The sequence below is a fragment of the Myripristis murdjan genome, chromosome 5 (genome assembly GCF_902150065.1).
Source record: "Myripristis murdjan chromosome 5, fMyrMur1.1, whole genome shotgun sequence".
NCBI lineage: Eukaryota > Metazoa > Chordata > Actinopteri > Holocentriformes > Holocentridae > Myripristis > Myripristis murdjan.
Window position 1 is genome coordinate 7,555,957 of NC_043984.1, and position 13,383 is coordinate 7,569,339.

Sequence of the window (13,383 nt, forward strand, 5' to 3'; positions counted from 1 at the left end):
GTCTGCCAACTGCTCCGTAGCAGATGCCCCACACACCACACACACACACATAGCACCACACAAGGAAAGTGACCATAGTCTTTCTCTCCTGCAGCTATCCTAATGCAAAGACCTCCTTACTCATCCAATGCCAAGCGGTGTGTGTGTGTGTGTGTGTGGTGTGTGTGTGTGCGCAGCGCGCTTAGACACTGTACCTGGATGGGCTGATCTCTGCTGGAAGTGACTGGATTGGCAGTAGTTTTCACTGAACTAATCAAGTACGCACGCCCACACAAACACAAAACCCCACATAGTCCAAATACTGTCACTAGCACAGCAAGAGAGACAGAGAGAGTCATACACTGTCACAAATACCCACAGACCCTGTCACTGCATAAATAGTCTCAAACCACACTCATAGACACACCACAACAGGCGGTGTGATTGACGCCTGAGGACAGGTTAGCTGTGTATTAGTCTCGGTCATTGGTTTTGTTAGACCATGGATCAGTACAGAGTGGCATCCTGCTCTCATATCACCCTCGCTACTCTCTGGAAAAGCCAAACTAGGATTGTTAGTATACATCTCAGTATATAGACTTGGCAGACTTTTGCTATAAAATGTAACCTATCTTGATCCTAAATGTTTTGTGTGTTTTCTAACTCCTACAGCTCTCTTTAAAGCTGCATGAAGCAAGATTTAATCTACAATATACATGTCTTATCATCGTAAATCACAACAAAATCACTCCAGAAAGTGTTTCATGCCACTAATTGAGACTTGGTACATTTACTATATTTTCTCAAATGAAATCTGTGTGTCATACATGAATACTCCTCTCAACATTAGATTTGTTGCATCTATTACTTCATTGGTATCTTTTGATACAGAACATCACATACCAACCAGGACCTCCTTTCCCAAACGGAAAAGGCAAAGATGATCATAGAATTCATCGTACAATGAGTCTAATGCTTATGAGGCATTTTTCCCAAAACCATCTTAACTAAAGATGTAGATGTATTATTATTCCTGACTACTCGATGCTTGCCAGGTGCATCTTAACACAATCATACATATGCAGCCCCCCACACAAGCTACCTTTTAGTGTGTGCTGCTTTATTTATTTCTGCTTTCATATGCCACATGCTATTATGACCACTGTGAAAAACATTGATTTCTGATGCAGTGTCATCCCAGTTTATCTGTATTTGTGATGGTACCATTAAATCTGGAAAGCCAAATATTTTTGTTTGCCTCTACCTCACCTAAGATATTTCTGGCTTAAATGGATTTCCTGGATTGTTGTGCTTGAGAGTCAGTTTCATTTCTTTGTTGTGTGTCTTTGTTAGAGAATTTGATACCTTATAGAAATGTCCAGTTAATTAGGGAGTGACAACACCTGCATGATTTTTTATTCAGGAATGAATTAACAACAGTCACAGTTATTTTGAGAAGAAAGGCAGCATCTGCCTCAAACATCATGTAACGTTTAACGTGCAGCAGCAAGCTCGAAGCTCTAACAGTCTATACATTATTTTCCTAAAGGAGGCCTGGAGTAGAATATAAGATGGCTCAATTGTGTTGTTTATTTTCTGTTTATTATTTTATGTATTTGTAGTCTTGCATAGCCAGGCCCATTATCATTCTGCGATAGGGAGAAAAATGCACTGGCTTGTTTGTATTTCTTAAAACCAATCACAGTCATCCAGGATGCAGCGATGGTATCCTTTCAAAATAGTGTTGGGTTCAGGGGAAGGGGAGGGAATGCCAACTGAAACAGTTGTCTGTTGGCAGGCTTATACCCACCGTCTACATCCAGGGAGTCAGACTGTTGAAAACATGAAGGGCAATCATAGTCATAGACTCACACTTAGAAAATGCTTCTAATTTCTGAGATTGATTGCTATGGGGAAATTAGGCCCTGTTTGGTAACCATGAGTATAACAGCAGTTTGCTGACATCACATTAGCATTTCTCCCCTTAGCTCTGCTTAGCTCTAAAACTTTCCTCTTGGTGCCACTGAGTTGCTTTGAGTTGTCTCAGACTCTGGAGATCTAGAGGGAAAATTTACTTGTCTAGAATGTGATCTGAAATTTTAAGATGAACAAACGCGTGTTACTTGGCACCTTTTAGTCTTCTTCTCTGTCAAATAAACTTTATAATGGCCCAGTGGAGGGTTTGTCCAGAATCAGTAATGTATGTTCCTACATTTGTTCCTGACACATATTGACAGCTTGCATGGTTTCACAGTATATATGAGCACACATGGCACATGGACACAAACTCTCTGTTTGTCAGACTAAATAAATAAAAAAGAAAATAAAGTATGCAAATATTTTTTTTAAATATTAAAGGTGTTTGGGCTATGCCTGATAGCTCCGTTAAGCTGCTTGCATACTCAGCTCTCTGCTACTCTTTACGAAGACCAGATTAAGGAATGCTTTAGCATTATATTACTCTCCATTTACACTGTAGATATTCATTCTTTAAAAAGAAAAAAAATGGTTAATGATGATTTTAACAGCTCGGGCAAAAGTCTCACAATTACACACCCTTTAGCATCGTAAAAAAAGACAAGTCTGCATTGTCCGCTTTAACAAAAATAAATGGTATATTCTTTTGAAAATATAGGTTATGATGCATGTTTACCTAATCCTCTGTACTACATTCACATCATTTGCTGATAAGCAGGTTGTTTGCTCTAAAAGGAAATGTCATCATGTTGTAGTAACCTGTGCACAGGTGTAACTGTATGTAGTTTTTATTATGCCTTTACTGTTACAGTAGATTCCAAACACCCCTTTTTTTAAGCAGGAGGGGGCAATTTCAAATTTGGCTGGGCTTGTTTGCACTTACGCCAGCAAAAAAAGTTACAGGTCTTTATGAATTTTAATTCAGACAGTAATGTTGTAGGCAACTTGAGAAATTGTCAGTATGGGAATTATTAAATTATAGCTTTAATTATATGATAGCTTCAATTATATGAATATCTTGTGAGATAAAACCAGACATAGATAGTTAAATAATATGTAAGTATAATAAAAGAGTATGTGTGCATTAAATGGTTTTAAGGCACGACATGGAGGCAAAGAACGACCTGACGTGAAGCAGAGGGTGGTTGCCTCTGTGAAGTGCACAAATACAAAAGTTTGTAGCTAGCATCAGTGAAGAAAGTCGAAGTCATCATATGAAATGAAACCAAAATGAAGCTAGCTAGCTGCTCACGGCTGCCTAATGTCAATAAAGAGATTAATTTACCTTAGGCTTGAGCTCCTTGCTCATTCTCTTTCTCTCTGTGCTTTTTCTCTGTGCCCCCGACTCTTTGAACCTTTTCATGATAAAACACTGCACTGCACTGCACTGCACACACTACACTGTACGTAAAATGAATCTGCTGTGCTTAGTGGTGGGTCTGCAGGTTTTTCAAACTGCAGGAAAGAGCAGGTTGTGTTTTGCTGCTCACTGAAAGTAGCCTATGTGACAATTGATGGGCTGGTGGGAGGTTGGGGGACAGAAATTGGAGAGGGGCGCAGACAGACAAGGCATCTCACCTGATTTTGATCAGACATAAAATGAAAATCATGTATTAAATTTATCTCTTCCCTGTCCCTGATGCACACTTTAAAAATGAATCATTTATTTCAGTTTTTTCCCTCACATTCTTCTTTGGTACCATCTGATCCTAGGCACCCTAGGCAGATGCCTTGCCTATATGGCCTATGTGCAGGGCTTGCTCTGTTCACACTGCAGCTGTCACAATTCCACTCTTTTTTTTCTCCCATATTTTGTGGATTTGATGTTTTCTAATTAGGCTGAATAGTAAAAAGCTTCATTCCTGTTTTTCCTGCTCTGAGTTGTTGCCACAACAACAAGTATCACCTGAGACAATTGGCATAATTTATTGTACCATGGCAGCTTGGCTGAGCCAGTGATAGCATGAAGTAAAACCTGAAATGAACTGAAGCACATACAAAAACAGACGTGAATTCTCTATGTTAACTGAAGCTTTTTAATTGAAGCCCTTTTTACAAACTATTCAAAAGATGCTTATTGCTCAAGAGTTAATTAATAGTTGCGATGTAATCGCTGTTATTTTATGAATCACTGCTTTAAATTGTAAGCCAGGGTATGTCTTACTGCCGCATGGCACTGTATGTAATTATGCAAACCCTTGTCTTGCTTTTAGCAAGAACAAAGAATAGAGTAGAATACAACAGAATAGCTCATATCAGAGCAGACTACAATAGAATACAGTCACAATAGAAAAAGAGGAGGAAATGGAAGAAGAAAGCAGGGAAGCGAGAGTAGATCTAATTTCTTGTCTTGCTTTCAGTATAAAAATGTCCAGTACAATGGAATGCAGCTTACTTCATCACAAGCTCTACACTAGGAATGAAACAGAATAAAGTAGAATTAGAGGATAAGCTTGTTATTTTTCAATGCTGGCTGTATTAAGTTTTGGTTTGGGCTGAGTTGAAAGCTAGCAGCAGAAGACTAGTAAGTTAAAAAATATGCTAGCAGTGAGGCTGTGCTATACAGTTGGCACAATTACTTACAATTATGGCAATCAGCATTTTACTGTGCCCTGAATTAAAAAACTGGATGTATTGTTAAAAGAGACGAGTACTCACACTGTGTTAAATGAGCTGAAAAAAGTGAAACATTACATTAAGCATGATGCAGTCTTTTTCAAGAGTTTTAAACCTTGACACAGGCTTTTGCTAAGTGTTTTAAAGCTCAGTAGCAAAGCATCCCTGTGATTTTGATCCAGCTTTAGAAGTGCTCTGAGCTTGATATGTGATTTTAAGTATGATATGGCCTTAATTCTCCACTGTGACTAAGTGGACACCGCCCACTTTCTTTTATAAGCAGGGTTTAGCGAGGACACTCTCTCACTTTATACTGTACAGTAACTTTTTGTTTCTTACACAGCAAATGCCCTGCTACTGAACTGTGAATGTATTTTTAAATGCTATGGCCTCAATTCTACCTCAGAGATTTAAGTTTGAATGCTAACCCCAACAGCAAATCCTGGATATATTGACTCAGGTTAAGCATTTGAGGCACTGTTTTGTTCCTAAAACCTAGAGCCAGTCCTACCTGTCTGATCAAGACATTAACACATGCAGTGATCTTCCTGTCCTGATGTATTTGAGCCATTTTACATCAAATGATTTATGTCCCTAAACTCTTAATTTATGCAGGTGTCGTTGAAAGCCAGATTACCATGACATGACCTGTTCTCTTCTCATTTGGTCATTTTGACAGTCCATAGTACTTCCAAATTTACATAAAACTCCCATCCTTCACTCACTCACTCACTCACTCACTCAGATTTTCCTTTGAAGAACAAAAATAAGCTAATCTCTCCAACCAAATTGTTCAAATTCATGTGTGAGGTGGCCCCAGTGGTGAGTTTGGGTTAATCCTACAAGAAGTTCTTTATCAGTTGGAGAAGTTCTCTGAAGTTTTGTTGTACCTCAGTGTGTTTTCATTGATGTGAAGAGACATTTTATTCCTGCCTCCGTGTCTCAGATTTTGGGACATACATCATCCCTGTTACTGTCGGTCTTTTTTGGACCGTCTGTGTCTAGAAGCACTGAGGTAAATCATTCATGACCGGGGGCGTTTTCACCACCACCACCCAGCAGCAAGGTTACAAAGACTATCAATTATTCACCAGGCTAGCAAAGAGAGAGGAAAGAGAGCGAGAGGGTGTGTGTCAGAGAGAAACCATGACCACACAATTTATTTATTCGTTTCAGTTTAGTTTTTATGCATTATTATTCCTTCATTTAAAGGCCTATCAGAGTTCCCCGAAGTATTCAAAAGGTAAACTAACCTGAAGTGTTTTTATGCCAAAATCCTCAAGTCAGCAGTCTTGTATGAGGGAAAGAGTGAGATAGATGGAGACAGAGAGGGGCAGCAGACCCGTCTAATCAGGTTCAGAAGTCCAAACTGTTTTGCCATGAAGGTGAGAGGAGTCAGAGCATTCATGGAGACAGACAGGTTGAATGTAGTAGATGGTGAGAGCAGCAGTGAAAAGGCACACCCATACCAAACAAGAGAAAAAGGACTGGCCCAGTGTGGTGCTCATATTCTCACACGTTCATAGGCACAGACACACTTTATAGCTATTTTAGCTATAAAGTGTAATATATTTACATGGACCCCTGTGGGAAGTGTCCATTAAATGTGCAGAAAGAGGCTTCATGGGGTATTCACAGTATGGCAATGAAAATTATAGATAGATAGATATACTTTATTGATCCCAACCAGGGAAATTCTGGAATTATTTTCCATAAATCTCTACCCCTCAACTCAGTTGAAGTGTGCGATCATACCTGCCATTTTCTTTGGTTTGAATCATAATACAAAAGTGAACTTTATTGTTGTTTTTATTCTTGAAATCTCTTTAAATTGTATTGCATCCTTTATCCTATATCCTATCCTGTATCGTTAGTATTACAGTGTCATTTTGTATACCTTGATTTGTATTTTCCTTTTTTTAAAATCTTTTTTTCATACTGAGACAGACAGATTCTAACACTCACATGCAATATTTCAAAAATGGCTGATTGAATTGTGATTAAACTTGGGGCAACAGTGCATCACACTGCTGTGTTCTTGCATTTGTAAAATCACAGTGATTGGCACCAGGGAGGCACTTCAGTCCCAGGTCAAAAAGAGGTGATACGTTTGTTACCAAGTGGTCGAGAGGGAGACTGCCTGATCTGCAGGAGGGAGGCCGTGTTTACTGTGGCCCTGCTCCTCTTTGCCTTTCTCACTGTTCCACTGTTCACTTGGTTTTCTGCCTCTCTCACTGTCTTACTTTCTTTCTCTCTGCTAATATTTGCCTCACTTTGTCAGTTTCACAGTGTCTTTATGAATTTATTATTTATATCTCCCTGAGTCTCTGTCTTTCTGTAACAAGCTGACCTTTTCAAGAGAACCAACACTTCAGTGCTAGCAGCTAAATTAGGAGCAACGTTTGTTTCTGATGACCCTCTTCCCTTCACACTAACACACACACATGCATGAGCACGTACACATATATGCACACACACACACACACACACACCTTGCAGCAGGTAGAATCAGAGAGCCCAGGGCGTTCTGAAAGCACTGACCTGTTGACAACCTCCATTCTCACAGCTAACTAGGCAAAGAGACAGGAACAAGATGTACTGTATGTGAGTGTGTGTGTTTGTGTCCATGCACATGCTTGTCTGTTTCATACCAGCTGGCATACGTCTGATAGGTTTAAGCTTCTATTATCATAAAAACACCACTCTGTGCTGTGCCATTACAGCTGAAGCCAATAGGCAGAAGGAAATGGGTCAGACGGTTTGGCATATTTTTGCACAGTTCGTTATTATAGAACTGGTTTACCTTATGTCTGTAATACTTTTCTACTGTAGCCTTGGACTTAGATTTTTAGAACTGTAGTCTTACCCTGTGATCTATTTTCAGTAAAACATGTCCTACTATGAGGATTTATGGGTGTCATGTTCATTTTGACCCATTTTGTTACCCAAAGTAGTAAATCCGGGCTTTGAAACAGAAGGGTGGGCATCATCAAGCTCACCATTATCCACTGATGTCTGCCTGCCATCCAAATAGCCTAAATCTGACTATAGGCTTTGCAGTTGCATCACAACTCTCTTACTAACCACAGCTGGCATCATCATAGAGGCTCATTGGAGAAGTAGCTGTGCTCAAATAGAGGATGAAGTGTAAAAAAAAAAAAAGAAGAAGAAGAAGAAGTACAGAAGAGTTGCCCAAAACAATCTAAGTGAGTCTTCAGCTTGAGAAGAGTCAGCCCGGTTAAAACAAAATTGAACTTTGGTAGAGAGTTGGGTTGTGTAGTTCCCTGGGTGTTATATTAGTCCACATGGTGGTGAAATATCCTCATGAGTTGCTCAGTGCTCTTCAGGGCTGCTAATCCACAATACTGTATTTCGCCATTCTCTTCATTCACTTCAGTTGCTTAGTGAAACCACTCCCAAAATAACACTTTTAGCACATAAACAGCTGCCAACAAAGCAGATTATGGCAATGTAAAAACGAGTCCCAGTACCATTTGTTTGTGTAATTACAATTATTTGTGAAAGTACCATCAGGTTGTTTCTCCTTAGCACAGGCTACTGTGCTACCTGCTGGATCTGCCTTCCACTTCATGCGTTAGAAATAATGTGTTCTTTTATAATTTAGCAGTTGATGATGAAGAGGTTGGATTCAGAACTCTGTTATAGTTAGGTTGGCAGCATCTTTTTTACTCAGAAAAAGATGGTTACAGCTGAGAAAACACCACTGTGTGTGAAGGCAGCTTAAAGCTGGACAAATTAGTGATATGTTTTTGCTGCTTCCCCTGAAGCCAAGTGTTATGGTAAAATTCCCTTCATTACATCACCATGGTAAGATGCCCAACTGTGAAACAAAATAAAGTACCGGGCTCTGAATCTGAAGCCAAACAACATTTTCCAAACTGTGTGCTCATGGCTCTGCGCAGACAGGTAATTGAGTGAGCTCCCAGAGGGCAGGGCCAGAACCTCTGAACCGCTCCTGTCACATGCCTGGCTGCCCACTGTTACTCTATCGCTCCTTAGTGCTATTGGTCTCATTTCCCGCCATACGCCTCTCCCACTCTCTCTCTATCCAGCGCCCTCTTTGTCTCCTCACACTGTATTCACACTTGAATAGCTAAGGATGGTGCTCCCTTGTATTTCATTATGCAATGTTTGACCCTAAAAGGTCTTTTGACAGCCGTAGCAGAATACATCTTTGTTAAAGGGGGAAGCAGCTGAAATGTTTCCTAAAAGAGAGCAGGGTTATTATGCATGACAGCACAGGATGGCTGTGTTTCCTACCTGCCAGGGGCCGTGCTTTCACAGCACAGATAGGGCATACATCTGCAAGACTGCGCACAAATCACACGTGCACACGCGCGCGCGCACACACACATACAAAAGTGTACTGACAAGGGCATGCATGCATCCTCATGAGCAAGCACACACATCGACACAAAGGCAAACATGTACAGTAGGCAGAGAGCTGATTTGGTGCATGGAAGGATGCAAACACCCAAGAACAAACATCTGCTCTTAAAATAGACCTCTTACACTCTGCCAATGCTTCACTCTTCACTGAAATATGTACTGTAGTAGAATATGAATGAAATGTCTTCAGCACTATGGTCTTTGTCAGTGGACTGCTGCTGCAATAGAAGCACTTTTTTTTTAATTTCTGTTTTCTCAAATGCAGTCAGTTTTTGTTTCCACCAGTCATTTGAGAGACATGTTTCATGCTGCAGAATGCCCAGTTAATTGTACTTGTACTGAAGACTGCAGAGATAATTGCAGTAATAGCCTGGGATAGGTAGATGTTATAAAGGAAGATGATTACCAGTGTACAGAAAATAAAGAATTTCATTTCAAATTGAGATATCCACTATTTACAAAATGCCTGGCAACACAAGTTGCTGGTTGATAAGATAGTATTTCAACAAATGAGAGAGGGCTTTTATATTTGCTGTGGAAAAACACAGGATTCACAGGAAGTTTTACATTTAATATGTAAAATGAATAAAAGATGGTAGAGGACCTACAAGGACACATGCAAATCAGCAGCATGTGCAAAAAAATTGACTGGTGCCACAGTTTAGTGAGTGATTTACTATCAGCTGGCATGTGAATACGGAAAAGATACAAGTTCCTCCAAACTGGCTTGCACATGCTTGTGGGTGAGTGTGTAATTTCAGATAATGTACCAGCAGCACACATATCATATCATATCATATCATATCATATCATATCATATCATATCATATCATATCATATCATATCATATCATATCATATCATATATATTAGGGGTGCAAGTATCTAATTACATTTACTCATGTTACTGTAATAGAGTAGCTGACTTGAGTACTGTTACTTTAGTCATTTTACTTTTACTTAAGGGCATTTTTGCTTAAGTGATGTACTTAGCTACATTTTTAATCTCACTGATTACAGAGAGCACATTTTATAGGTTAAGTATTACACCCTGGACCATCGTAGCATATCTTTATCCTACCAGGTTCTCTGTGACATTACCTCATGCAACCTGCTCAAGTTATGAATGACATTTGGAAATCATGCTATAAGTCATAATGATGCTGAGTTTGTTTGCTGCTTGTGGAAAACAGATCTCTTTTCTGTGTCATCTATAGTAACCCAGTGACATCTCGGCTGTATATGCCACCATCCTCTATAATCCCCCTGTATTCTCAGATATTGAATAATGAATAGTTCTGGTTTGTCAAAATCAGAAACAGGAAGGTCCTGTGCATTGCATCCTACACAGCCTTGTCTGTAACACTAGTAACTAAGTGAGCTGCCTTACTATACAAGCAGCTTCCATTATAACCTTTACAGTCCCACATACCTGATATGAATTATTGAACAGTGCACCTCTGAGATACAGCACGTTTTAAAACAACGATGTTCACAGCAGATAGTCATCATATTGCACATGCTGTTTTCTTGTTCTGCCTGTTTGTGTTACATGTTGCGAGGTAGTGGAGGGGTAACTCATTTTAAAGTGACTTTAAATTATATTTTTACTTGCAAAATGAAGATTGAGTGCTAATGGGTACAAACAAATACAAATTCCCAGATTATGGTTGAAGGTGAAGAGAGAAAATGAAGATTATGTATGAAGTAAAAAATTTAAAAAATATGGCACCCATTCTTTCAAAATGATTGATTGAACAAAATTAAAACAAATAGCCTTTTAATAGATAAGTAACTTATATATAGCACCAAAAAGTTGCGATGTCTGAAACCAAATCTGTACAGAGAAATCCAACTGTAAATGTGATGTGAAACCACAAAAAAAAAAAAAAAAACAAACAAACAAAAAAAAAAACAACTGTTGGTTAGTTTTATTTTTGCATGCAGTTGTGTTTTCTCTTTTACTTTTTTTTCTCTTTCAAACTATTTGTCCCTGTACTCCCTTCACAGTCATAATCATATTTGTCTTTGTAAGCTCTTGCAGCTGAGGTTCCTACTTGATTCCTCCACTGACAAACTGGTTCTCATCTCATGTCTATGTCAGGTTTCACCCCAACAGCAGGAGAAATATTTATAGTAGATCCTGCTTCTAAAATGATGTTTCTTTCTTGTTTCTTTCTGCCACGCCAGGGAATCTTCCCAGCCACCTATGTTCATCTGAAGAAGGCCATCGTCACTAACCGAGGGTAAGTCACCAACCTCTGCAGCTCTACTGTACACAACCTACATACCTTGTTGGACAATAATGGTCATTTAAGTTAAGTTATTACATCACCTACATAATCTCTACACCTGCATATAAGATTACACTCTACACAGTTTTTTTTTCTTTGTTTGTTTTTGCAGCATAATTTTCTTCTTTTTTTTTTTTTCCTTTTTTTCAAAAATGTGGGGTACGTTTCATGTAATTTAATTATATGTTTTTGAATTTTCTCAGGTTTCAAAGGGTTACTTTCTGGGATTGTATCCATCTATCTGAGTATCTGTCTCTCACCTGGCATCTCTCACCCTCACTTATTCACTCCCTACTTATATCAAATCACGCATTGCTCCTCTGTCGTTCTGTGTCCACCTGTCTCTTTTTTCGCACTCCCCTCCCTTCCTCTTGTTTCTTTCTCCTTCCTATTTGTCCATATCAGACAGGTGTCAGTGGTGCCACATATTATCATAGCTAAAGTAAGATGAACTGACTATAGATGTAGAGAAAGCTTCCTAAAGTTAACCTTTGGGAGAAGGGAAAGAAACCCTGGTGTCTTTAATGAGCTGGAGGAGGGAGAGGACTGAGGATAAGTGCAAAATGACAGATGTTGGACAGAAGAGCGTTGAAGGAGTGGGAGGCAAAAGAGTGGGAAAGATGTACCAGACACTAAATAGAGCAGATTATCTAGTAAGTGCACTAGAAATAGATTCTTTCTGTAAAAAATAAATAAATAATTTCAAATGTATTTAAAGAGCAGTCATCAGGACCTTAAACTTCACCCACAAGACACAATTTACAACTATAGATTCAGTCACTGTATTATATTTTAGGGTAGCTGGCATTCATTTAACATTTAAGCTAATGTTTACAACTATAGATTTAGTTAGCTGTTTTATATTTTAGGCTCGATACATTCAGTTAACATGTTCTCTAACCTGACTGGCAGCTAACGATAGCTAACTAGTTTAGTATAAAAAAAAAAATGCTGTTCTTTTTTATTCGTCATTTTGTTTGTTTTTTACAGGTTGAACCTAAAAGAGTTTTACTTTGTGCCCCTGAAAAACCTGTTTGGGCCTTCAAATAAAACATTTTAGAGAGATTTGGCGACACATTAAACTTCATCTAGGTTGTGTTCCAAGGGACCTGGAAGTGCCTGATGCGTAGTTTGTTACATTAAGTGAATATTTTGTAATAGCTTTAGAATACATTACTGCAAGTAATGCGGAAACAATATTAGCATCTGTAAGTCATCATGCCATATAACACATCCTTGTTCTCTCCCCAAGTTAAACGGTGAAGACAGCACAGATTCAAGTAGCTCTGTCTACTCACATATATTACGGCTGAAGCCACAGTGTATACATTACTCTCCACTGAGGTTGGAGGGCTTCTCGCGTCCCTCTTCCAGCAACAGCCATTTAACAGATAATTCAATGAAATCTCATTTTCTGTCGGGAGTTGTTTTGAGACCCGTTGCTTCTAAATAAGGTATGAAGCTTCTCGTTTCTGATTCCCTTCCAAGTTCAAGAGTACATATTTTAATACATTTGCATAATGATTTGAAAAGCTTTGTGTTCTTTTTTTTTTTTTTTTTTTTAACTCCAGATTAATCAGAGTTACAGAGCGTATCCTGATTTGCATAAGAGTTTTTTAATTAAAAGCAGGGAGAGTTAAATTAATTGGAATTAGTGGATCCTTTAGTGTTGCAAGTATGCCTCCCGGGCAAAGAAAGAGAAACAGTTTTGAGCAAAGAGTTGGAGTGTATTTTATTCAGTCTAGGAAACTTGGTCAAGATTACACATATTGCAATCGATTGTCACACAGCTGGGACTCTGAGGCATGTGCTGTATGTTCTGTCCCCACAGAATGTACAGGTGTTTGGACCAAAGTTTCTAACTCAAACTTGAAAAAAAGAAAGAAAGAAAAAGAAAAAAATGGCTACACAAAACCCCAATCTTATATCGGAGTTTAGCTTTTAGTGTAGTTTTAACAGCAATAAATTACTTCCACATTCATTTATTACAATAAGACAATTACCAAAAATATTGGCAGCCATGACCAGTGTTTGCATTTCATTTGGCATTGTTTGATTGTAGTTTGATCTGTTGGATTGCTTTACTGCACAAAGAGGAGGAGGAGGGC

At 38.8% G+C, this 13,383-nt stretch overlaps 1 protein-coding gene across 2 annotated transcripts in view; it reads left to right on the plus strand.

The window, feature by feature from the left end:
- Positions 1-13,383, plus strand: part of LOC115359046 (dedicator of cytokinesis protein 3-like) — a 260,901-nt gene that overhangs the window by 116,094 nt on the left and 131,424 nt on the right. For both annotated transcript variants that reach the window (XM_030051275.1, XM_030051277.1), the window contains exon 4: positions 11,172-11,227. In XM_030051275.1, coding sequence (XP_029907135.1) covers positions 11,172-11,227 — 56 coding nt within the window. The remainder of the gene's footprint in view (positions 1-11,171; positions 11,228-13,383) is intronic.